At 32.0% G+C, this 27,879-nt stretch overlaps 2 protein-coding genes across 3 annotated transcripts in view; both read left to right on the forward strand.

The window, feature by feature from the left end:
* The window catches only part of LOC143918466 (uncharacterized protein CG43867), a 220,600-nt gene extending 201,477 nt beyond the window's left edge, over positions 1-19,123 (forward strand). The window contains exons 6-30 of the mRNA XM_077440421.1: positions 3,200-3,301; positions 3,398-3,601; positions 3,967-4,083; positions 4,404-4,577; positions 4,653-4,752; positions 4,826-4,995; positions 5,069-5,191; positions 5,273-5,390; positions 5,984-6,232; positions 6,506-6,713; positions 6,798-7,005; positions 7,084-7,245; positions 7,872-8,003; positions 8,084-8,228; positions 8,301-8,413; positions 8,497-8,733; positions 10,615-10,752; positions 11,505-11,662; positions 11,737-11,914; positions 11,995-12,150; positions 12,221-12,395; positions 12,475-12,637; positions 16,314-16,443; positions 16,525-16,737; positions 16,823-19,123. Coding sequence (XP_077296547.1) covers positions 3,200-3,301; positions 3,398-3,601; positions 3,967-4,083; positions 4,404-4,577; positions 4,653-4,752; positions 4,826-4,995; positions 5,069-5,191; positions 5,273-5,390; positions 5,984-6,232; positions 6,506-6,713; positions 6,798-7,005; positions 7,084-7,245; positions 7,872-8,003; positions 8,084-8,228; positions 8,301-8,413; positions 8,497-8,733; positions 10,615-10,752; positions 11,505-11,662; positions 11,737-11,914; positions 11,995-12,150; positions 12,221-12,395; positions 12,475-12,637; positions 16,314-16,443; positions 16,525-16,737; positions 16,823-17,278 — 4,329 coding nt within the window. The 3' untranslated portion in view covers positions 17,279-19,123. The remainder of the gene's footprint in view (positions 1-3,199; positions 3,302-3,397; positions 3,602-3,966; positions 4,084-4,403; positions 4,578-4,652; positions 4,753-4,825; positions 4,996-5,068; positions 5,192-5,272; positions 5,391-5,983; positions 6,233-6,505; positions 6,714-6,797; positions 7,006-7,083; positions 7,246-7,871; positions 8,004-8,083; positions 8,229-8,300; positions 8,414-8,496; positions 8,734-10,614; positions 10,753-11,504; positions 11,663-11,736; positions 11,915-11,994; positions 12,151-12,220; positions 12,396-12,474; positions 12,638-16,313; positions 16,444-16,524; positions 16,738-16,822) is intronic.
* Positions 19,124-23,144: 4,021 nt separating this feature from the next.
* norpA (no receptor potential A) overlaps positions 23,145-27,879 on the forward strand; it is a 28,403-nt gene continuing 23,668 nt past the window's right edge. Inside the window, exon 1 of one of the 2 annotated variants that reach the window (XM_077439834.1) lies at positions 23,145-23,401. The gene's annotated coding sequence lies outside the window, so the exon portion shown is untranslated. The remainder of the gene's footprint in view (positions 23,402-27,879) is intronic. The other variant, XM_077439836.1, reaches the window with a different exon arrangement.

A 27,879-nucleotide genomic window follows, 5' to 3' on the forward strand; every position in this document is an offset into this window, starting at 1 on the left:
TAGACCTAGTTCTTTGAAAATTTTCAGGACTAGTGACGTAATTCAATAGCACATCATGAAAATATATATTTATAAACTCGTCAATAGACGTGCGAAGATGCTCGAAGAAGCTCTAAAAACTTTTACAACGTGTGAACAAATTAATCCATTTTTACACCTAGGTACTCGTATTAACTAAAATGCTTAGTCAGCACATGAAAGAATATACTTCATAGGTTTTTGTTGATTTCTAAGGCTTTTTTAACCCTTATACGTATACATAATTATCTTTTTGCATATTTTATTTTTATTACATACGTATAGATACATGATATAAGTCATGACAAGAATTACCCCCAAGGCGACACATACTACATATGGTTAGATTATTTTTATACATAAGTATGTACTAACGATTTTTCAAACATAACACTACATAGAATACAATAGAGACATCTATAGACAATCAAAATCATTTTGATACACAGCAAATTTGCGAGAACTTAATTACGCAGGTAGTATATTTTTTTTAAAATTCAACAAACTCTAGATGCTTATAACTCGATTTCAAGAGAAACTAATGATGAGGATACCGATTTATCGAATCCGTCTAAACAGTTAAACTAGAAAAATCGTAAAATTGTAATAGGAGACGGTCGATCTATGTTTTAATATCCACCAGATCTCGCCAGCAGCGTATTTGGCCGGGACTTGAACCCACGACATATCTACTGGTATGCAATAACTCTACCAGTGCACTACGCTGGTGCATATCTATTGCATACATACAAACATCCAGGCATTTAGTCAAGTAAAACTCGTTCCTTAAATAAGGTACTCCTGGACTAAACAGCTGGCTATATATAACATGCTCTAAACTACATAAATAGTATCAATCATCCAAATTCATCGAAATTGACACTAAACATCCTAAATTTAAATTGAAACTAAAATCCTATTATTAATCTTTAACTGAAGTTCTCATTTTTATATTTTTTCTTTATGTATTTATTTATGTTATATCTTTATGTATATATACCTAGGACCTAGACCTATTCATTTTCGTGTTCAATAAATGAAGTACGTACATATGTATGTATGTACATATATCGACACTTGGCGCAGACGACTGCCTACTTCGGTGACCTCAGAATATCGTGAATATCTTATTTAAAAGTAGTCTTGCTATACATATATACATATCTTTACGGTTTCCTTCAGAAAATATTTTATTAATAAACCGATTGATACTGAAATAGCCGATTTATCACGTCAAATAAACTTCAAACAACGGCTCCGTTGCCTTCAAACGCTCCTTGCCGAAGTTTTTCGCAAAAACTTAACATAAGCAATCCATAAATAATTCCCAAATTACACTGCGAATTTTGATGCGAAAAAACATTTCCCGTCCTTGAAACTTTTTAAACTTATATTTTCGATAAATTTATCACATTTATGTATATGTATAATATCCCCGTTTATGTCAGTATCCACGCTAAGTGTAGGAGGTAAAAGTAAAATCGATAGTTTGTATTCACGTATCACTAAGTGCAACAAGGATGCTGCAAGAGCGGTGCACACAAATAGTTCTCTGAGTAAGCTTTCGCTGATAGCTTCCATTCAATACATACAAACAGTAACAAATCATAAGCGGTTCTTAAATTAAACATTCGTTTGTTTGTTTAAGGCTCGTTCAAGCATGTAGTTGTGAGATTATCACATCGACCATCATTACATGAAATGCATTGTGAAGGAAGGGCATTGACACTAGCGTGCATCCTTTGTGCAGACTCAGTAAAGCAAACCTCTCGAGTGTAGTTTTCTTTAATATTCATATTTTGTACACATTTATTAATACATACATACATATGTGGTAGAAAGACATATGTACATATGTGATAGCAACATGAGAAGTTGACACCGACCACAATACAACATGTAAATATCCCCTTCGTTATAAAATACGTATGGATATTATAAATCATTAAAATAGATTGTATTACATCACCTACTGTTTTTTATTTTTATTTAAATGTATTGTAATCAAGAATTTTGATAGGAATTACTATAGGCATATTAAATTGACTTTGCGATTCACATATCGCTTTACATAACAAACATGTGTTTCTTTTTTTCAATTAGGCAATCGTTTAATTTAGAAACACATGTATGCCATGTGATTATTGTAATACATATGTAATCTATTATGTTTTTTTATTCCATTACATATTACAAAAAATATTTTCTCATTATATTATATTATATTATACATATGCAGTCCCTACACTACTACATACTATTTAACTTATAATAATTACGTAACAGGCTTTGGAGTCGCTTCAAAATGTATCGACTCCGACTCCGACTTTGACTTAAACGATTTTAATAAGATCAACTTTTCTTTCCAACGTATAAAATTGTTAGTAATAAAAATAATAGCGATTTTCAAAATCTAAATAATTAAAGGAACTAAAAAATCATTAAAAATTCACATGTAACTCAATTTATTGAATTATTTTTAATGAAATAGTTATAAATAACAAGGAAATTCATGCATAGTGTATGTCTATGAACTTCATGAAAAACTGACTATTCCGCACATTGTGATCGCGCAAACGATAATTATTGTCACGTCAATCGCGAATATGGAATATCTGGAACTCAAGTTTTCGTTACTATGATAGTTAAGCGTAAATGACTCTCGATGGATGGAATTTTCGGGTGCCAGATGATCCTTAATCGACATTTTAATGACCTGTGCGTGATCGCTTTGCGCGGAATAATCACCGAACCGAATTTCATACAACAACAAATCAATTTAATTATGAAAAGTATGTATGATACAGGAAACAATCGGTTTTGGCCACAATACATCAAAATACGTGCAATTTAACGATTTAATTTATAATATAATTTAAATTCATGATTTTTATAAAGAAATTATTAAATTTCAATTTACTATTAGTGGATTTACTTCGAAATACATAATTAGAGACTATAGTTGATACGTACCGTAATGCTATAAATAAAAGAAAAAAATTAAAAAAAAAACCAGATTCAGTCAATTTTTTACGATTTTGACTCTGGCTTCACTTGAAATGCTCCGACTCAGACTCCACAGCCCTGATACAAACATTTAGAATATTTTTCTACCTTTTTTTCTTTGTTATAATTATTTTATTTTTAATGTGTTATTTATATATTTATTTTTTTATTTCAGGTGCGCGCTATGGAGCAAAGGCTGTGCGAGTGGCCCGCACAGCCAGAGCCCCCCGTCGAACGTAAGGCCATTGTTCGCTTGGAGGGCCAAGTTGAAGAACAAGTAATAAATGTGCTATTAAATAATTTTTTAAATTAAGTCTAAATTATTAAAAAATTACATGCAAACTCATATGGTATTTTATGTGTATTTGTGTAGAAACAACTTAGACTCCAAGACGCCAAACAAGTTGAGGCGAAAGCAGCGCGTATCAAGGAATGGGTCACCAACAAATTGCGAGAGCTTGAAGAACAAAACCAACATCTCCGCGAACAGAACAATAAATGCAACCAACAATTAGAACTTCTTAGAAATCACATTGCATTACAAGGCAGCAGGAACAATTTAGTTAGTCACAAACAAGTATATATAATTATTTATCATCCCATTTAATGAAGTTTTTAGTCGAATAATTTTAATCACGTATATTTTGTAGTGTTGAAATTTTGATACATATCGACGAAATTGCTTATGTTTACTTTTAAATCACGTTAGAAACGTTTCGTTTCATTTTAGTAGTGTTTTTTTTATATAAAAATACATCATTTTCATTCAATTATCATTTATTAATATTGGAATGGCTGTCATTCTTTAACCGTTTGCAATTTTCATCGACATTTCAACAGCTCTGCAAAGTTCCTCTGATGTTTAATTTTATTCTTGTTTTATTATGTATGCGAAACATACGTAGTAGCAAATATTTAATAAGTGTACATATATTTTATCAGCTACCAAATCGTGCCAGCTTATCACTTGAAGTGCGCACAGAAGACAGCCCTTCTAGAAGTCCAGTCTCCTTACTGGCCACAAATAGAAGGAGATCAGAAAGCTTAGAAGCGCCACAAGTAATTTAAATTAATATAAAATTGCTTTCATTGTTGTGTTTTGTTTGTAATTTTTTTTTTTTACACCAAAAGAATTATACATTTACAATTATTTAATCACCTTTCATTGCTTTATTAGTAGTCATTATTTAATTTTGTTAATAAAGCTCAATTGTAAATTTATATTATTATCGATTCCTATACAATTCCAGTTATCCAATACAAAATCATATCCAATACCTATTGTCTGTTGAATGTATGGATGTACATATGTTGCACATATATGTACATAGTTGTGTTGTATAGAAAATATCATTGAATTCATATCTATGAACTTTCAGATACCTCATCACACCCCAGCAGAACCTCATTATAGTACACCTATTCGACACAGACGCAATCTCTCAATAGGCACATCAAATCCAATCGTCAATAATCCCACAATCAATATCAACAGCACTATCACCGCCATGGAAGACCACCCTAAAGCTAGTTTGTTAGCTGACGATTTAGCAGTAAGCATTTTAATTTGATACGATTTTTGTATGATGTTAAAAAGTTTAAATTAATTCATGTTTGTAATTTTCTAGGCGGCAGTTGAAAATCTTGTAATCCTTCCGACTACTCCAAACACATCTACAGACGGAGATACTACGCACGATTACGCTGAAATTTATACACCAAGCAGAGGTAGCTTTCATCTATTTATTTCAAACAAATATAATATATTTGACTTATACAATACCGTTATTATTTTCATAAGAGCGTACTCCGGGATGGGTTAGACAAGAAGTAAACATCGGCCCTGGGTCCAGTGGAGGAGCTATGAGTAGAGGAGGTTCGAGTACTGCTAGTGACATGTCCATCGATCCTATTAGACCCCCGACTCCACCTCTACATAGATTTCCTAGCTGGGAAGCCAAGATATATCAGGTTTGAATCCTTTGCAATAACTAAATTTAATCTATTACAAAATAAGTATTAATGAATTATATTATTATATTAGGTGGCTGCTGATGGATTACAGCAATCTGTTGGAGATGAACTCAGTCCACCAGCATCTAGTAGGCTTGTTGATCCTGCAGGTTATCAGGACATATCAGTACCTGTCTATGCTACTGTTAAAGGAGTAATTATAATTACTTTTTTTTTAATTATTTGATTGTTATTAGAGATTGTTATTTATTGGAAAACGTTTTATTTTTTACAGCGCGCCAGTCAAATCAGATCAATGCCTTTTACTGGAGATTCGTCTGATGATTCGTCCGATGGAGAAGAACCGCACTCAATGAGTGTCACTGCTCAAAACACCCCCCATCATACTTACAGTAATTCTTTAATGCTTTGTGTTCTCTCATTTGCATGATTTTTTTTTAATTTTATTTGTTAAATATGGTTATATTTAATATTTATGTATCATCGATGCTTCAGTCATATAAATGCTTTTACAACCATTGCTTAAAAAAAATCACCCGAAATATTTTTTTAATATTTGTAACGAATATTTTCCTATCTATCTAATTCAACTAGCAGCTTGGATTTTTCTAAAACCTAATAAAAACTAATATGTGTTCTTCCTTCATATTGTTCATATAAAATCCATTTCGATGTTGCAATATTTCTGTCATATGCCATCACAACTGTACAGTATTAATGTAAATACATATGGCAGCTTTCATTTAAATAAATAATTTCATCTGTGTAATCTTGAAGATTCATAAATTCATAAATTTTTGCAAGTTAAAATATGGGTGAGCCATTGCTAATCTTTAAGAGATGTTAATAATGTTATCATAAATAGCAATACCGGCATTTATTTGACTTGGGGTCAATTTTTCTTTTAAATTACTTTTCTTTTTTTAATTTCTATTGATAGATTTAATTATTTAAAATCACAAACAAAATTTTATTCCATTTGAAGATCCTCCTGTACACACTGCTCAAGCTGTCTCAATGACTAGCAGTATAATTCAACCACAACCACAAATGGTTTCCAGTCACGGCTTAATGCTAACTACCAGTGCCAATGGCGTTTTAGCTGGTCAGTGTAGTTCTAGTGATACAAGTTTAAGTGCAAGCAGTCCATCAAAAAGTGTCAAAACCAGTTCCAGTCTAAGCCCAGCTAAAAGATCTAGCAGTGGCTCACCAAGTAAACAAAGTAAAACCAGAGGTTAATATAGCAATTTCCATTTATTGTCTTCTAACACAGTTTATATTTTGAATAGTTCTACATTTTATGTCTATTTGGCTTTATAACATCACACAATTAACGCTTCATTTTATCATTATATATATCATTAAGTGTTTTTATAGAGTTTTAAAATTCTTTAATATATGTATTAACAATTAATTTGTATAAATTTAGATACATATCATTAAGTGTTTTTATAGAGTTTTAAAATTCTTTAATATATGTATTAACAATTAATTTGTATAAATTTAGATACATCCTTTGAATCGGGCATGTCGGATGACTATGCAATACCACCCGATGCCGTGTCTGGTTGTGAAGCGACATCTACATCACTTTCTTTACCGTCAATTGCGACCAGAGGTAGTACAGTAGATTCGCCAAGACGACAAGAACCTTTGGAAAAAAGTGGGCATCTTGCAAAATTAGGTGGAAAGTTGAAGACCTGGCGAAAGAGATGGTATTTTCATTTAATTTCAGTTTATAAAATATTTATTATTTTCATTTATACTGTTGTGTAATGTCATTTCTGATATTTTTTAAGGTTTGTTTTAAAAAATGGTACATTATCATACTGGAAATCTCAATCTGAAGTTAATCGTAAACCACAAGGCCAAATTGGTTTAGGAGAAGCTTGTAAAATATCGCGTAATGATGGAGCAGCTACTTTTGAAATTTACACCGGATCCAGAACATATTATCTGACAGCTGATAGTATAGCGACTATGGAAGATTGGATACGAGTATTGCAGGTATTTTAAATTTCAAGTCTGCTGATATAATCTTTGTACTTTTCCGATTTTTAACATTGATTTTTTTCTTTTTTGAAGAATGTCCAGAGACGAAATGCCACCAAACTTCTTTTGAGCAAAGAAGACAATAAACCAACAATTCAAGGATGGTTAACGAAAGTTAAAAATGGTCATGCTAGAAAGAGTTGGTGCGTTTTGATTGGAAAAATGTTCTTGTACTTCAAAGCACCCACTGATACCGTAAGTTATGTTATATTTTGCTTATTAACTCACTATGGGCCGTATGTTTTTAATAAAACTTCTTTCAAAGGCCGTCAATACAGCATGTGTGTTTTTAAACCCTCCAAACTTCATACAAAAAAAAGTATTATTTAAAAGATTTAGTTTCAAACTTCCATTCATAGATATCATATTTATTTCTATGGTTTAAAGCTTGACTTTTTTCCAGGGAATTGATCGATAATATTCAAAAAAGATTTCAAATCCTTAGATATTGAAATTGACTGATTTTTTTTCGTGTAGCATTCATATTTCTCAAATTTAATCTTTCATTCAAATGAATAACACAATTATCTATAAGATAGATATCTTTTATTACGTGAAAATTTATTGAAATATGTATAAATTTTATTCAAAATTAAATACAGCAATCACCACAATGTGAGAAATACTGATCTGATAATTCATGTGTCCGAAGCCAACTGTAAAGAAGCTGTATTCCAATTTTTAATTTAATTGATAGAACAGTTTAGTATTTATGTTTTATTTACAAAAACTTTGCAAAAAATACCCAAGACTCATAAAGTTTTCGAAAAATTCCGGCGGTCCATAATGAGTTAAGCTATAACGTTTTTATTTTTTTATAGAATCCAGCTGGGCAGATAAATATGAGAGATGCAAGAGTTGAAGATGTGGAACATGTGTCTGATTCCGATTCCGAAGAAAGAAATGATGAAACTCAAACTCATTTAACAATTGCAATTTATCCTCAACACCAAGTAATATTCCATTTAAAATATTAATATAATTTATTGGTCAAAATTTACAGGTTTTTAATTTATTTTCGTTTCTATTTCAGGGTCCTACTTACCTATTATTATGTAACAAAGCGGAAAAAGATGCTTGGTTATATAATCTCACCGTAGTCAGTGGAGGTGGTTTAAGTCAAGGTACCCATTATGAGCAATTAGTTCAAAAACTTATGGAAACAGATGGTGATCCAAGTAAGTAAAGTCTCTTTCAGCAAATATTGATGTCTGTATAAGCATGGAATAACATCATTGTAAAATTTTCAGATTGCGTTTTATGGAGACATCCACAGCTGTTACATTCTAAGGACAACATCGCCTCACCCCTCACATCCTTAAATTCAGAAGCCCTTCAAGCCGAAGCAATAAAATTATTTAAGGTATCACATTGATAACAAACTGCAATGTATTATATATATTATTATGAGAAGTGATTACAAAAGGTTTTTATCATTATTTTCAGTGTTGCCAATTATTCATGTCTGTCGCCGTGGAACATGCTGGTATAGATTATCACGTAGTACTTGCACAAAATGCTCTTCAACAGTGTCTTGAAGTGACGGAACTCCAGGATGAGTTGATCAGCTGCCTTATTAAGCAAACGAGTCGGCATTCGCACAACAAACACGGAGTCCAGGTAACACCTCTGGCTGTTAGGAAAGGATACATTAACAAACCGTCGATACTGCACGAAAAAAAAGTTGGAGCTTGCCACTCGTCGCCCGGTAACACCGGACCCAGAGGCATGCATCTAAAGCTTAAGAATGTAAGTGCTTATATTTGCGTATGTAACATGCATGGCTTTCATTCATACACAGACAATTGAAACATATCGATTCAAATGTAAGGTTTTTTCAAACCTTATGCTTTCATAGTATCTTAAAAAGTACTATCACAATTAAATTCATTATTAATACACTTTTTTTTTCATATGTCGGAAAGTGTTTTTTTCTGGTTCATTGTATGTATGTAATTGCTGAAATTATTTCTTTTCCGTCATAATTTTTTTTAATGGAGTTGAACTAAAAAATTACACACCTTTCATATTTAAAAAATAAATTATTAGTTGTTTATACGTACTTTATTTTCAAGTCATTATTGTTCTGTTACTTTCGTTGATTTATAAACTGGAGAAAAACATAATAATTATTATACATTTATCATAATTGGAACTCGTTAAACATATTTTAAACTTATCGATTCTTGTAAAATACCATATTCGTTAACATTGCAAAAAATATAACAATTATTTTTCATCTATGTTGATCTAGGGATGATAAACTCACAAATGGCGTAAGTTTTATGTAACATGGTTAAAAGATTTACAGACCTACATATAATATTTAATTTTAGAGGCTTCGCATAAGCTTCGCTTTTCACTGTAAGCTTTTCATTTTTTTTTACCTTATCTATTAATATTGTATGGGGAAAATGCACGTCCCACTCTCATTCTGCAAATATCATTACAGCCATCATTGTGCTTTACATATTCACGCTGGGTATTATTTTATTAAAATATTCTTAATCTAAAAGAATCTTTCATATACATATAATATACATCTTCTTCGGAATAATGTATAATATTATAATAAAATTTGCCTAGCAGTCGATACATTGTGTGTGTATTTATTTTAGTTTTTTGTTTGGTATTCATCTTAGTTTTTTTATCGCTTTACCCTCTCATATATCATATTTATTATTAGTATTTATATTATATACATATTTTATCCTCATCAAACTTTACATTGTGTAATTGCTATATAATAGATATACATACTTACTTTGTTTCTATGTATATGCTTTATTCCGATTATAGTAATGTATTTTTATATATACATATTATTATTATATTATTTGATAAAAAAATTTCCAAATGGAATGTTGGTGTTTCCCCATTCTTTGATTATGTTATTCGTTAGCTTGTTCCCTAAATCATTTCATTGGGTTTTCATTCATTCACTTCCTTGAATGTGACAATTTGTCATTGTTTCATGATTTTCGTTAGATGTGAAAAACCTACTTTTATTTATTTTTATGGTATACTGTTCATAAACGGCATTCAGTCATCAATTTTACATGCAAGGTATTTTTCTTCATTTTTCTGCATTATCTGTAAACACGAATATTTCTTTTTTATAATGCAACATTTCAATAGCTTGTATATTATATAATTCCTTTTATCAGTAATTTTTTATGAATATGTAAAAAAAAAAAAGTTTTTCACTTTTCTTTGTGTGTTTTATATATACCTATATTATATAATATACAAAACTAGACTTTGTATTAAAATCTTTCAAAGAACTTATAAATCTATTTAAATTTTTAATATTCTATTTATTTGTAATGTAATAAAACATTTGAATTCTATGAAAATTTCTGCTTTGACTTTTTAATGTTAATATGTATGTATGTAAAATATTTGTTTATGAGATATACTTACATATGTAAACTATTTTGTTAAATATTTTGTCATCAAAGTGTTAGGTCTATTAAATCAATTCAGATTTAATAGATCTCTTAATTATAATAATAAATAATAGTTGATAGGAAATTTTGGAACACACCAACATTTCATTTGCAGCAACTACTGTTGTGTGCTACTCAATCCTTGTTCACTTGCGACACTGGTTCAGCTGGTAACAATGGTTCGGGCAGTGTTTCTCATAGTGGTGGCTCAGACGGTGCCAACAATAATGGCAGTTCTCCTCTGTCCGTCCAGGTAGGTTTTGATATTAAAAAACCACAGCTTTCATCGATAATTTCAAATCTGCCACTTTCATATCATACGTCTTCACATTTTTATTGAAAAAATTGTATTATCAAGGTTCTATACATTTTTTTTCTTATTTTAGTTTATATTCTTTATATACCTATACATATGTTATTCCATACAAATCGAAGAAAACTTATTATTTTTAATATAATATTAAATAAACATATAATAAATCGGTAAGAATTTATACATGCGTATCTAGTTTTTATTACTAATGTGTTTGGATTGGCTACTCACAAAACTATATATTTTTCTGCACACACAATTGGCTGTAAAGATGATATTGTGAAATTTGCTCATCGAGTTTGGGAACATTATGTGCATGCTTTGTATACTAATGTGATTTCAAATATTATTTAATATGCATTTTTCCAAGTTAATTCATTTTTAACGGTTTTTTTTATGATCTAACACAAAAACAAAATTTATTTCATGTACACGAAACCTTATTTTAAACAGAGCTAACCACAAAAACGAATTGTAGACTTACGGATTGTATATCTATATTTTTTTTTTATCCATTATTGATGGTTTCCTTAATTCTACAATTCATCATGAAACTAGTTTCGATATATAGATATCATTTTTGATTTTTATGTTTATTTTTTTTTTAAATAATCATTAGTTTAATTGAACATTATATATTATATAATTTAATGAAATATAATGTATTAATTAATCCAATGTAATTTCCTTAGGCTCCGTTATTATCTGTCGACTGCAAAAGTAATCCTCCTACATATAGTTTTGTCCAAGGTTGGCAACTATTAGCATTGGCTGTGAGTCTTTTTGTACCCAGAAATAATCGTCTTTTGTGGTACCTGAAATTACATCTGTCTCGGAATTCAGATTCCAAGTAAATTTTTCTCATTTTTTTAATCAATATCTAAAATTATAAAGAATATTCTAAACAAAACTAACATTTTATAGAACTGAATGTGGAAAGTATGCAGCATATTGTGAACGCGCCTTGGAAAGAACAATACGTAACGGCAGTCGAGAAGACAAGCCGTCTCGGATGGAAGTATTGTCTATTCTTCTTAAAAATCCGTATCACCACAGCCTACCTCATGCAATTCCTGTGCATATGCTTAATAATACTTATCAGGTAATATCACATTTATAATTAACATCAATGATACATTTATATTATACTTAATGATAATATGCATTCATTTTATTACGCAGGTCGTCAGTTTTGATGGATCAACTACCGTAGAGGAATTCTTATCTACTCTTAGCACCGAGCTTAGTTGTCGAGAACCAGCCGTTTCAGGCTTCACATTATTCAGCGACGATCCCATTGAAAAGGACATGGAACATCACATAAAATCAGATAAAAAGGTGAACACTACTACTATTATACAATTTTGTAACATTGTTTATTTATTTACTAATCAATGAATTATTTTAGCTCTGTGATGTTATATCAAAGTGGGAGACAGCGCTGCGTGAAAAAGGCTCTGGAAAATTCGAAAATTCAAGAGTGATTAGGCTTAGTTATCGCAATCGATTATACTTCCGGCATGCTGCCAGAAGTGAGACTGATAGAGAAAGACTTCTTTTATGTTACCAAGTTAACCAACAAGGTTCAAATGTTTAATTTTTTTTTAAATATTTTTATAAAATACGATCAATTTTTGTAATGTTATATTATTTTTGTTTTAGTTGTGGCTGGTCGTTTTCCTGTCACGAGAGAATTAAGCACTGAACTAGGAGCACTTATGGCTCAATTAGAAATGGGCGATTGTCAACCTGAAAAATCAGTAGGTCTCGTCGATAGATTTTATCCTTATCGTTATAGAACTGGATTATCAATTGAACAGCTAAGGTGCGTAATTGTGTATTTGAAAATAATTAAAATAGTTACAAATTATTTATACTGTGGTTAAGATTTTGGATATTTTTTACTTTTTAAAAAAATATATTTACCATGGTGCTGTTACGGGTTTGCCTGTTATATAAATTTAAATATATCTATTGTTGTGCCTGTTTATTTCAACGGGTGATTTCGGAAAGGAATTGATACACGAATTAAAATAAAGTTATATGGTATATATATAAATATAATGTAAGGTAATTTATAGGCGCGTGCACTCACGTATTAATAGAAAATGTTTAGTACGCGCATTACACACTCGTCGATCCAACCCGTTTACCCATTCAAAATGATGAATTAACATACATACATATGTATGTGTATAACTTTGTGGATGTGTGTATGCTTTTAAATCCCCATACTTGTCCACGCGTCTGCCACAAACATACCTACCTAAATTCGAATAATCTTAACAAATAAGAATTTGTGGCTAATTTGGTAGAAGCCGTCTCAACAATGAAATCAGATAAATTGGTAAACTTTGATAGAAAACGATTGACCTGGAGTCACATATCCAAGGTCTGGCCAGTAAACCGGATCGGGGCTCGAACCCGTGTCCTCTCAGTTTTTAGCATTTAGATTACGATAAAATAAAATAAGGCTATATTATAAATACAGATGCAGTGGATAGAACATGTATATATGTACATAGCTTGATAACTATGTAGATGCTTAAATACTCAAGTTTTAACAATACATCTACAACGTGTAGATCAAAAATGAAAGAGAAGGAAGAATAATGATTAACAATGATAGCTACAGTGTAGTGCACTGGTCCAGTAAATAGGTCGTGGGTTCAAGTCCCAGTCAAATACGCTGCTTGCGAGGTCTTGTGATTATCAAAAAAACACAGATCGACTGTCTCCTGTTAGAATTTTCCGATTTTTCTAGCTTAACACTTTGTGATCGGGTAGGTCGCGCGGCCGCCTGAAAGGCGAAAGCGGGCATGTTTTCGCGATATTGCGGTTTACTCTCAATACTCGCTAAAATCCGTATAACTCTCGAAGTTCTCATTGTATTTAAATAAAATTTTTGATTTGTACTCACCAGTATCTGCAGATTATATTTATGAACACCACAACACAAAAAAGTTTTATTTTCACTTGTAAATACGTATTGTTTTATAGTTTTAAAGTTTTAATTAAAAAATGGCTTATAACATAAATAATAGTTCTATACAATGTTTAAAAATGATAATTAATAGTTTACGCGTGTATGATATCTATCAAAGCAGGTACCTTTATGAAGTGGAACGTTACAGAACTCGCAAAAGTATCGGGTTTCACTGCGTTTCTTTTGTGCGGTACACACACGACATAGTCGAGTTGGATATTTTTTTGTGCCGCTTGTCATTATGGGCCGTAATTTATGACTTCGTAAATCCATAGATAATCTTAGGGGATGGTCCTTTGTCGGTGCACGCTTCGTTGGTACTGGTGCTGGTGCAGGTACATTGTCTGCAAGTGGCATTGGTGTATTACTAGTACTACAATGTGCTACTGGATCGATGGTATCATTTATGATTTGTTGGTTTATCCAACTCCGTGCTACAGCTAACAAAAACAATTTGTATTTAATTTTTTTTGAGTTCATGGTATTGTAAACTCTATATGAATTGAAGAGAGCACAATTCATTAGGTACATGACCGTTCTCTTTGTCCATTTCGTCGTTTTACGTAATATGGAAAAGTATGATAAATATTGGTCTGCACGATCCACCCCCTTCATGTATTTGTTGTATTCTGTAATGCAATTTGGTTTCATTATCTTTTCTCCAGTTTTTATATTTATTTTTTTCGTTACGGCAAATTGAGCAGAATGAATGGTGGAAATCATTCTTACGTCCTTTTTGGACTTCCACACTTGAAGAAGAATATCCTTTTTTCTACGGAAAGTCATTTCATTCTTTTTTAGTTTTACGACCCGTAAATCTGCTGGAAGACCTCTATTGACTCTAATTGTTCCACAAATTCGAATTTTTTTAGTCAGCAGGAATATACTCACATTGACACTATTATAAAAATTGTCCATGTAAACATGATGCCATAAGTTCAAATGCGGAGTAAGCACCGATGTTATCGTATTTATTAGTGATTTTCCAGTAGCTGAATAAATTTCAAAATTGCTGATATATCCGCTGACAGCTTCGCAAACCATTCGAACTAAAATGCCGTATTTTGTTAGTTTTCCGGCATTATACACACGAAAAGCCAGTCTGCCTCTCCACGGTATCATGGCTTCGTCTAGAGACAGTTCTTGTGTCGGCTTATACACAGTATTAAATTTTTCAATAAAATAGTCGATTATGGGTTGAACTTTGACTAATCTTCCAGAAGTTGCATTTATTTCCTCGTTATTTGAAAAATGCCACGCTCTCCATATTTGGCGAAATCTGTCTCTAGACATAACGGTTGCAAAGAACGGGGTCTCCAGCATCGGATCTTTTATCCAATAATCATCCCTTTTTTCTTTTTTTATATGGCCCATTAGCAAAATTAGGCCTAAAAACTTTTTTAGTTCCAACAACGTAACATCTTTCCACTTCAGAGATTTTTTTAAATCTTTAAATTTGTCGATGTTTTGACGATGGTACCTGTTCGATTCGTTCACCATAAATAATAAAATATCATCCCCAATGAACAATTTTGTAACGTCACTAACATTTTCACTATCATTGGGGAAGATTTTGATTCCAGTGCTGCCCAAAAATGTTTCTAACACTGGCACGGTATCACGGTGTGACCACGACATGTTTTCAAAATCACTTTCATCATCCGATTCCGAATCACTTGAAACATGCCGCAATAAACGAGGTCTTTTAGGACAAAAACTTTCTGATGATGAATCGCTATCACAATCTTCAATATCACTTTCACCGTTTATTGAATTATTATCGGCAAATATTTCATCCTGATCATCAGCTCGAGAAGCCATTTTTACGGATTAAAAATTTAAATTCACGAAAGCGACCAAAAGAACCGAAAAGGTCAGCGTTTCACGGTAAACTACATCTGGATTTAATTTTGGGGTGAAATAGGAAGAAACAAGGGAAAGATTGAAAAAAATGGGTGTGACAAATTTGAAACACATGTTACGAGTTTAAATGGTTCCACGAGAAAAAATATATAGAACAGGTTCCGATTTTATCATTTGTATATGAAGTATGTATCCAGCTAAAGAGATGTCGTTGATTAAAAATATTTTAAGTACACGAGTTTCCTCGTAACCCGAAGTCCAAGAGCAGACTACGTGAACACGAGAATTCTCGCGACCCGCCATCAAGCGCTGGGTACTCAAACACGAGAATTCTCGTGACCCGATCACAAAGTGTTAATTGTTGAGACGGATCCAATAAATCAGTATCCTCCACCTCAGTTTCTCATAATTTCAAGTTACTAAGATTTCGAATTTGTTACCTATGTATATTATGTATTTCTCAAAAATTTGTCCATTGATATCTCTATTTTTGTATCCTATGTACTGCTATGTTTGAAAAATTATTAGTACTTTTGTACAAAAATTAATCTAACCATATGTGTCACCTTGGAGTAAATCCTGTGATGGCACATATTATAATGTATGTATAATGTGTAAAATAAAATAAAATAAAAATTCTTTTATGTTACAGGGAAGTTGAAGATAAACTTAAAGTAAAATGGTTAGCTCTTAGAGGTCGCAGTACCTTGGATTGTGTTAGAATTTACCTGAATTGTACGCGTAAATGGCCATTCTTTGGAGCAACACTCTTCCAAGCCAGGGTGATTATTTTTTTCTATGAAATATTACTCATACTTATTTGAAATACATACAATTTACTAAAATAACCACGCACATTTTAGATTAAACAACCAGACTTATCGATGGTGTGGTTGGCTGTATCCGAGGATGGTGTTACAATTCTCGAACTTGCGTCTATGGGTGTTATTGCTCGTTACGCACATGCCTTGATCGGTCTTTTCGGTGGCGTTCAAGATGATCTGATGATGGTCATAAATGGAGAAGACGGCACGATGGGCATTGAAAAGATGTTGATTAGCCTTAATAAACCAAAGGTTGATTTTTATTCGTTTATTTTTTTTTAATTGTATGTATTATTCATAACAACATTGTGATGATGGTTATATTGTACCATTATAGATGGCGGAGTTAACCCATTTGATAGCAGATTATAAAAACGCACTATCGAGACACGGCCAGCCGGGAACTCCTCAGATGAATTCGTTGACGCGCAACGGAAGTCACAGATCTGCTCGATCCCGACCGGGTCCTTCCACACTACCTCACTCATCCCCTTCTACGTTACCACATTCTACCCACCACAATACTCTTAATTCGTCGACTCACTATCATACAACTCACAACACGCTGAATTCACACGCCACGTTGAATTCTCACGCCACGACTATGACGCTTTCGGACAGGAATGCCACTCTTACGTTTGGATCTTCTCAAACCAATCAAACATCCAGCGGTTGCCAGGAGAGGGTCATGTCTCACGGCCAGCCGGACATATTGAAGTCTACGCCGGATCATCACGTCACTCCGAGGAGTGATTGTAAGAAACGTAGTCATTTGGACAGTGGTGTTGCGTGATTAAAGGTCAAGTCGTAGAACGTTCGATTTCATCTTTAGCTACGTTGAATCAATCTGAACTGAAGCACCGCGAATAAATCAGTGCATTTAATTTCAAAACATGTACATTATTATAGTATATATATAATCGTACGCCGCAGCCAAAATATTTTTGTGTAGTGGTGAAAGTTTAATTCATTCGATCAATTAAAACATAGCGCGGATTGTATATGTATAATATAAAGTACGAACCCAGTGCGTTTATTTAATTTTGTATTAAAAATTCATATTTTCTTATAAATTGTATTTCACTTAGTATATCATAATAATTATATATATACATAAAATGAGCAGCACAAAGTTTATTAAATTCAATGAAGATATTAAATGTAAATGAACTTTTAAAATACTACACTTCATAATATGCGAAATAATGAAATATAAAATTTTCACAGTAAGTGAAAGTGTATTCAGGGGTATAGATATCAATTATCGCTAGTTTTATTTTAACTCGATCCAATTATTATAATCTTCCATTACAAAGAGTAATAAAAACGTGTAAGGCTTTTAAATTTTTCAGATACGATCGTCTTTTTTAAGACTGAATTTCATCGAATTATCACTTTTGTACTCATCAATGATCTATGTGGTAAATTATATCAAATTTAGAAGTGGCTTTATTAGACATATTTAATAGATGTAAATAAAAATCTCGATTACCGTTTTTAAATGCCTTATAGTTCTGATAGTTATCAATAATGTAAAAGGCCGCCGGATTCATGGAACATTTCTCGCATTCAGTTAACGAACCGCAAACACCATTATATATATGTATTCAAACTCGATCATTTTCATATTGTATGATATTAAAAAGTGTGTAGAGAGAGCCGCACAGTCATTGATGGTTAATATTATTGCGTGTACATGTGCGTGTGCAAAAATCCCTCCAAATGTGGTAAGAACACATCTATAATGTATCTGTAGTGTTTATTTACCAAATTATGTGATTATTGAAAATAAATCTACTAATTTAATCAAATATTTATCACGAATTGAAATTTATCTCGTCTATCGGTATGTGAAGTATTCAATTTACGTGAATAATTTACTAGGTGTTTAGACTATATATGAAATCTCAACTTGCATTTGTAAATATTGATTAAATTACATGGTTGTTTTTGTGGTTGTTCAATATTGTACTCTTTCGTTTAGTATGAATGTATGTTTAGATTTATGTGTATAATAGTCGTGCTCATTATTATCAGTTCGCTGAGTAAATGCCAGACTCTTAAGATTAATTTATTGTTGTTTTTTTTTTTTTTGTGATTTGTCTTTTTTGCATTAAGAATAAAAGACTAATTTTATGTTTAATTTAAACTGCGCTTTTCAGCGTTTATTATAATTAATTCTTGCATAATAATTCGAATGAATTATTGAGTGTGAGCCTAAAAGCGAAGGCCTATAACTTACCAATGTAGTGTAACTCTCGACTTGAGTGATATTTGTATGTTAGTATATCTGAAATGCATACTCACACCATTTTCATAGTTCTGAATAGATTTGTGTATATTTTTTTGTACATAACTTAATTTTAGTTAACGATTTTATATTGTTTAAACGTATTTACGACTATCGCTTGATATGAAAATATTCTTATATGAGTATATTTAATTGTGATGTAATGAATTATTTGAGATTTTATTATTATTCTCGAATTTATGTCGATTTTCAAACCTACTGTACCTATACATGTTAACCTTCATGTTCATTTTTTAGTTTTATCTATACTGTATATTTGAAAGGCATTACATTTATTGTAATAATAATAACTTATTCAGTAAATAATATAAAAATAAATTAATTTCCAAAAAATAATTTTGTTTTACTTTTATATTTTTCATTTAATCATCAAGCTCTTTCCTATTTGAATCCCACTTTTGGAATCCCACTTTTATCTATCACTATCACTATTCCTCTTGGAATCCCACTTTTATCTATCACTATGTATTTTGAGAATGTCAAAAGTTTACTCCAATTGAGTGGATTAGGAGGCGGATTAATCTGGCCGAATCCAATTGATTAAAAATCTATAAAATAAAATTTAATAGATTCTAACTATCGTTCAAATACAGAACTTACTCAGAAATGCTTCATTTACACATAATATTTTTCAAATTAGATTGCCTACTGTGTAAATTTCGTTATTTATGTAAGATACCATTAAATGGGAAATCAATTTTATAGCATTTTCGCACAATTCACAAAATGTATTTACACACAAAATACATTTGTACCTAAAATCCATCCGTTGTAGGAAAAGACTTATATGCTGTCCTTTTCACCCGATCTCGACAGGTTTTCAAAAGCATTTATTTAGTTTGTAGTACTGGTAGTTCTAAAGGCTTGTTTTCGATTAAATACTGACACCACCAGTATCGGTACTTTTGGTAATGCCCGTGAGCCAGTTGTCGGGTGAGTGAAATTTCGTGTGCGTAATGCCGTTGAGTGAAAGGTTCGTGAGCCAGTTGTCGTGACACCATCTCGACCAATAGCATTTCGTACGTACAATGTTCTATCTAATATATAATTTCTAAAAAAGTCCTTGTATGTAAGTATGTAAGGTTTGGTTGGTAGTCTCCGTGACGTTAAATTTAATAAAAAAAAAATGAATATTCAAATAAATTTAAATAAAATAAAACTATTCCAATAAATTAAATACAATGTTTACTATTAAATTAGCCATTTTTAAGTGGTTTATATTGCAAATACCGAGCGAAGCCGGGTAAAACCAGTAGAAATACTATCGGTCGAGAGATGCTGAAAGAGATTGCTATGTAGTACGTTTTACGTTTAAGTCATTATAATATACTATAAAATATAAAGTCTAAGAATTTTTTTTTTATAATTTCAATAATTGTTTTTTTTTATTTTTTGTTTTATTTACTATTTTTCTATTAAATTATTTTTTTTTTTTTTTAAATACTAAACTTTAAAATTAAATATTTTTTTTAATTAATTAATCTTATTTTATATTCAAATATTTTATATTCAAATATTTTATATTCAAGATTTGCATGGAAATCTTTATTTATTTTGAAATCGTACAAGTATCAATATATGTACATATGTTTGTAAATTATTTTGAAATAAATAAATTTTTCGTATGAATAAATAAAATAAAAATAAAAATCGTATTGTAAAATTTGTGTCAATTTAAAAATGTTTATCGTATATTTCTGTAGATGTCTCTTTAATGAATAATTAAATTAAAGGAAAACCACTGAAAACACTTTTCTATTCCAGCATAATCTGCAAAATAACTAAATCAATATATAAATAAATATACAAAAAATCATATTTTTTTAAATTAGCATTGTACATTCAATTTAATCATTTCAAATCCCCCCAAATTCAAATCCATTTTCTTTGGAAAACGGCTCAAAGGTAAATTTCCAGGACGCGCATGCGCGAGTGTAAATGCCTTGTGAATTTTTCATAAGAAGCCCAATACACGTTGCTCATGAAAACGATGCAAACTTATTTTAAAATGTTCTTTGTTTAAAAACGATATTTTCATAAAATAAAATGAATTGCATGAGTCAGCTTGTCTTGTGCGTGACCTATTATGTATGTACATATGTCAACATACATACATATGAATGAAATCATTCGTATCGATTCAAAACTTTACCTTACAGCTGAAATTATCACCGCTTCGCTGTTTTTATTTGTAATAAATTAATTTTATACGAATACTGATTTGAATTGCATAATGTTTGGTGGTCCTTTATACACACTCTTCCAAAAGTAGTGCTATCCCTAATAATAATCCCTAGTTTTAGAGAAATTTAAGCTACATGTGTATACATAAGTATGTACATGTATACATATGTAAGTATGTCTGTTCAATTCCTATCCATATTTATGCAATGGTGTTACTTCAATATCACGTTGGACAAAAAAAAACAAACAGATTAAATTTAATTAACGATATACACGCCGTATGTCATTCAACTATTCATTCACTGTAGATAGGTAATCAGGGACTGCACACTAAATTAAAAATTATAATGTAGATCACACACTGAAGTAGCACCAAAAATGTAATAGAAATTAATTCAAACAATTAGTGTAATTCAAAATTAAATATCGAATGTAAAAAAAAATATCGGATTTTTCCTACTTGACAAATTTTTGAAAACTTATGGTGCCTCTATTATTTTTTTCTGTTGACACAGATGGTTGTATTTGTTTTTATTTGATTGAATAAACATTAGACAAACAAGAAAATAATAACTGACTAACATACCTCTTTTAACTTGGGCAGTATTAGCAATTAACTGTGAGATTTTGGTGTTTTTACTAAAAATCTTTAAAAATGAAATTAAAAAAAACCGTAAGACTTTGGACTGAGGCGTGTGTGGCTCAAAATGTTGTTAATTATGTAAGCTATCAACCTTTCAAGGCTTTGTATCGAGCTACCAAACACTCTGTATTATATATTTTTTGTTATTTCTTGTAGTTTTTTTTTATTTAATTATTTATATCTTATTGTTTTTTATTATTATTATTGACATCTTTGGGTCCATTAGCTACACCGCCTCTCCCAATTATTTTTAGCTCCGTCCGAAGGGTCGAATTGGTATATATCACCGTCAAGTTAGTATAAACAATTCTATAGAATTTCAACGAGACCCGCACTATACCGCGTATTTGACGCCGTATACGCGTGTTTTTTTTGTATGTTTAAAACTATCTAAAAAAATATATCCCGCGTACAGCATACGGCATCCCTCGCTGTGTGATCACGCCTTTAGGGACTATTTAGCGGCGACTTATTCTGACTATACTAAATGCTAATTTTAGCCAATACCCATCTTCCTGATAAATGGAAACAGCATTTGATAAATTTGCTAATATTTTTATATATTCATCCATCTATTAGATAAAATATTCTGTTACATAAAAAAGTATACTGGTTTTATCTCACGACTTACGAGGACAGATACCCAAAAAAAAAAAGTATGTACTGTCGTGGTAAAATCAGTACCTCAGTCTCGATCAGTGCTTCCCGGCAATATTCAAGTCAAACGTACATCTCTCTTCAGTGGCGTAGCTACCGCACCCGCAGACCCCGCAATGCGGGGGGGGGCGCCACGAAGCGCGCCTTTTTCACTGATTTTTTAATTTGTTCGGTAATTTTTTTGAAATAACTTTTTTAAAAACTTCTCTTATTTTTCAACCTATTTGTACTATATATGTATGTACATACATTATTACACATATTTTGAATTCATCCTCATTGTGTAATTGATCTATGCCAATAGGGGTAGAAGTCTGCCGTCTTTTTCCAACTTTTGAACGACAGTGCCACTTCAACCTATTTGCTGAGAATTCTCTTATTCTTGTATATATTTTTTCAATGTGTAAACAATAAAAAAAAATTATATGATTAAAACCAATAAAATATATAAATTTTTCGCTGTCACCATTAACAGGTGGGAAGTTTTTAAGGAAAATTCACCATCAGTTACTTTAAACAGATTGTACACTGCTTGTTGGTCGTCCAGATTAAACTATTAATGCACTTCGATATATAGGTACATATACCGATACGTAAAAAAGGTATAAATTATTAATTTGGAAAGTTATTTTTCTGTTAGTAATTAATATGAATATATGGGGGGGGGGGGCACCTTAAAATATTTTGCGGGGGGGGGCACCAGGAATTCACGCTACGCCACTGTCTCTCTTTCAAATACATAGATGTGCGAAAGAAGCTTCACGCCATAATAGCGCAGATCCGTGTACGTGTGTAGCGCAACAAATTGGCAAATTTGAAAGATTTGCACGATTATCGAATGTGTGCGAAGCTGGAAATGTACCTAGACATGGTATAGGTAGTGTGCGCGCGCCTCAAGCAGGTCACGGCGATATTGTGCAATGTGTAGGTAGAGAGAGAGAGAGAGGAAAAGAGGGGACACAGGGGGGCAGAGGGGCAGAGGAGTAGGGGGCGAAGGGGCCCTCGGTCAGTGCGGGCCGCTGGCGATGGTGGGCGGCGGCCGAGTGAGGCGCCGCAGCCCCACCGGGCGCTACGCCCCTCGCTGAGCCCCCATCCACAAAACCAGCCAGCGTTTTATTCAGGTACGATTTTCTCGGGTACTTTTCGCGGCTTTTCCCCGACCACCCCCCACCCCCACCCCACAGGCTAAAAACCTGCGAAAATGGCGCTGCGATCGTTTCGAAAACAAACGAGATTTTGGAGGATGCGCGCCTGCGTTTCGGTACCGATCTGATATGGTCCATTGAATTTCATACTGAATTTTAATTCGATTCAAAACCCTTCAAAACTCATCATTATTACACATTCATATGATACATAATAATAAAAAAATAAAAACAAATGAATCAATATTTTTTTGTTTTTAAATTTGTTTACCTATACACAGTGTGCAACAATGGACCAACATCAACTTGCAATTCGCACTGTCTATTCCGGTTTTTCTTGTTTCAATTGCCATAGTTTAAAAAAAGCATAATTTAATTCATCAATATGTTACTTAGTTCACATACATACATATCTCGCATCATTTTTGTAATTTTTAAAAGCGCTAAAACCAACTAATACCTCGCTTTTGTTTACAATCGGTCGTCATTGAATTCCGAAGCATATGTTTGGATTTTTTTTGCTACAGGTGTAAAGGTCAAACTTTGTTAATTCGATGCGCGGATCTAACAACTCTTTCAGAATCGTAAAGTATACCGTTATTTGGAATTATATTGTGTGAAATGTTTTACTAATTATTATTCTAAATACTAGTAATTTGACTTTGAACATACTTGACACACTCGTCTGGACGAATTAGTGAGTAATTTATGATGAATATTTTTCGATTGAAGCTACGACGGATTTTGTATTAAAATTTGTATGAAAATGAAAAAAAAATGAAGCGTTAAAATACATCGCCTCGAAATTGAATAATTGAAATTTTCCATAAAATAAAACTATTAACTTATTCATCTATATTTCGCACACCTATCTACACCTTTTTATTTGCACGCATACATATTTATCTATATTTATATATCATTATTATTATTATTATTATATAATTTTTTTATACCAGGAAGGCCTGACATGTAATCCCGATGCGCCTTCCTGGCCAGAAACGTTCATTTGATACAAATATTATTAGTATTATACAAAGTATATAAATAAATAAATATCAATTAATATCCACAGAGACATCTATGGTCAAATTTGTAAATTTACAGCATTTAAACAATTCGGCGAAATTCAGTAAATACATATCAATTAACTTCCACATAGACATGTATGGTCAGATTTGTAAATTTGCAGCATTTTATACAATTCAGCGAAATTCGAGATTGACGAAAACTTGAGATTTTGCGAGAAAATGGGTAAGGTTCAATGAAAATCAGATAAATTGGCAAACTCTGATAGGAAACAATCGACCTGGAGTCACAAATCCAAGGTCTGGCCAGCAGGAACCAGAGGGATTTGAACCCGTGACCACTCTGTTGAAAGCATTATATGCTAACCACTAGTCTATTCTGCTGTTTATAATATAATACATATAAAACCGGACGCGATGTTTGTATGTATGTTCGAGTGCATCGACATAGAGATTTCAAGAAAACAAATTTTAGAATACCGGGAGTATACGTTATGCATGGGGATGTGGCGTGACGACCGATCGTGTCGAGGAGACGCGGGGTAGCAGGGAAGTGGAGGGTGTGGAACGTCTGACATGTACTCCTGATATTGAGCGAGTTGGTACGGTTGGCGTCAGCGTCAGATGCGCGGGAGCGTACACATCCACGAAAACACACACACATCATCATTCATCATTTCGAACGGGTGAACGGGGAGCGTTTTAATACACGCGCGCGCCTATAAATTACCTAACACTATATTTATATATATATATACTAGCCGTATTACCCGGCTTAGCTCAGTATTTGTAATATAAACCGCTTAAACATGACTAATCTAATAGTAAACATTTTATTAAATTTATTTGAATAGTTTTATTTTATATAAATTTATTTGAATACTCATTTGTTTTTTTTATCAAATTGACTGTCACGAACAAACAAACATATATAGTAAGTCTCTTTCAAAATTATATGTATACCAGAATCCGGCCCCTGCGCCACTGGCGCCTTCACCCCCGGCCCGAAGGCGGCTTCACCCTCATCGCCTTCGCCCCCGGAGACTTACGGGAACTACGAACCAACGAATGAAGATTGCATATGTACATATATGCAAAGTCTCTGTCCAAATTATATATTAGATAACATATAACTTTATTTTAATTCGTATATCAATTCCTTTCCGAAGCCACCCGTTGAAATCAACGGGCACAGTACTAGTTTATTATATTTTCACATAACATCATTATCTCCGTCTTCTGAGTAATCATACCTGTAAAATTCCGGTTCAGTCCAATTATAATTTGCAAGTCTAAATTCGGAACGCATTTAGATTCTGCTAAGTACATACCTACGCTTGCCTTCCCGCCCTTTCATTACTCTTATCTGCTTGATCGCACCGGTGAGTTTCATCAAATCGTACACTGAAAACAGGTCTCAATCGTCATCCGACCCACAATTGATAAAAGGCCCAATTTATATTATTTAAGTTCAAAACCAACACAGGTAGTCTTGTTTGATGCAAATTTATTCCATTTTACTATGTATGTATGTATGTATATCAAATTTATTGTTTAAATTTAAATTTTCTACGTGTATTTTATGTAAGTACATACAGCAGTTTGATTCATAATTTGAAAATTTCGTAAACACTGTTTTTTTTTTTTTTTGTACTCACACATAGTCAATAAGCGAGTGTGCGATTTTTGTTTGGAGCTGGCATGATTTTTAGCAACAAACATCAAAGCAAAACATCGGTATTCCCGTGTCTAATGCACGCTTTCATCGCGTTTATTATATCCCAGTAACTCGCATAAATAATATATGATTTTTTTCAAACTTGTTTCCCACTCAGCCGTGCGTATTTGCATTGCAAATGGTTATCTTTTGTCGTGAAACTTTTGCCATTTTGTAAACGCCGCGCGAACCGAGCGAAAACATGATCATTTATTTATGCCGGCTACTAGCGGAAAAATCATTATTTTTTTATTATCATCATTTTCAAAGATTACCTCTATTTTTAATATACAATTTTATATGTCAAACTTCCGTGTACTACACTGTGAAATTCGTAGTCTTCGTATAACGACTGCCGCTACTCACATATGTATGTATATGTCGCGATTTTTATTACTTTCAAGATCGAATTTATATATTCGTTCTTCAACGGAACGAACGAAAAAACTCAGTACACAAAAAGTCACCGCAACACATGACCAATTGCGATAATTGTAGATGATGGTACTATTCAATCTGAGCGGTTAATCGCTGACGCTATAACTGTGAGTCGCGAGCATGAGAACGCTCGATCAATTAATTCCACATATGGATCTATAATATATATTTAACAATAAGTGGGTGTGCAAGGTGGTTTATAATCCAGGTACATATAATGCATAATTACTGTCCCTTTCACGGTATGACTCGGGTGAAGTATCAACTTTATAGCCCATATAAAATATTCCACTCCGCTCTTCTACATTCATATACATACATATGTCATGCTAATTAATATCGCACGTGAGCCAAAATGTGGGGAGCGAATTGAAATAATAATTAAAAGTGACGCGATCGCATGTATGATAATCATATATAAATTGGGGTGGTAAAAATAATAGTCGAAATGTATGTACATTATTTTTAATTGCAGTCGTATTCTATGTATTAAGAATTTGGCGATTTTGTCGAATTTGGAATGTTTCCGTACGAAAGTTCTTATCGTTTTATCATTGTTTGGTATCTTATCTTTACAAACTACCCTCCCGTTCAAATTCAAACGATTCGGGCGAATCTTCCTTTACTTTCAAGACATATTCAAGCTCGGCTTTAATTATATTTAAATATTATAGATTAGATAAGCTATTTACATTCGAGTTTGAAATTAAATTAAAAAAATGCTGACTAATTTACAAAAGTTATGAATCATGATTTGAACTGGGAAACCTTATTTTGAAACGACAAAAAATTGGCAAACTACTACAGTGTAGCAATTTATTTATCATTCTGGTTAAATATGTGTTATAAAATGCTTTTTTTGTGTTCTATTATATTACTCATTATCATATCGTGCAAAATAATTAGCATGATTGTATTATCATATATTAAATATATTAAAGTTATTTAATTAAATATCTACATATGTATATACAACACAATAAAGAAAATTGAATAATGTACATTTAAACGTATTTATTTGAATTTTCTTATCTTATTAATACTATTATATTATCTAATTTTAATGTTCGTGGTTAAGGCATAATTCGAATAAAGTTTAATAGCTTATTTTTTGTATATATTGCACCGAATCCGTGAAATTGGCAAAAAAATCCTAATTCTTAAAATAAAGCAAGCACGTTGACGATTTCACATATTCGATCAACAAAACGTAAGCATATAGTCATATGTACATATGGACACAATAATATATAGTTGAATATTACCAAAGA

This window comes from Arctopsyche grandis, chromosome 10, assembly GCF_051622035.1.
Source record: "Arctopsyche grandis isolate Sample6627 chromosome 10, ASM5162203v2, whole genome shotgun sequence".
Taxonomy (NCBI): Eukaryota; Metazoa; Arthropoda; class Insecta; order Trichoptera; family Hydropsychidae; genus Arctopsyche; species Arctopsyche grandis.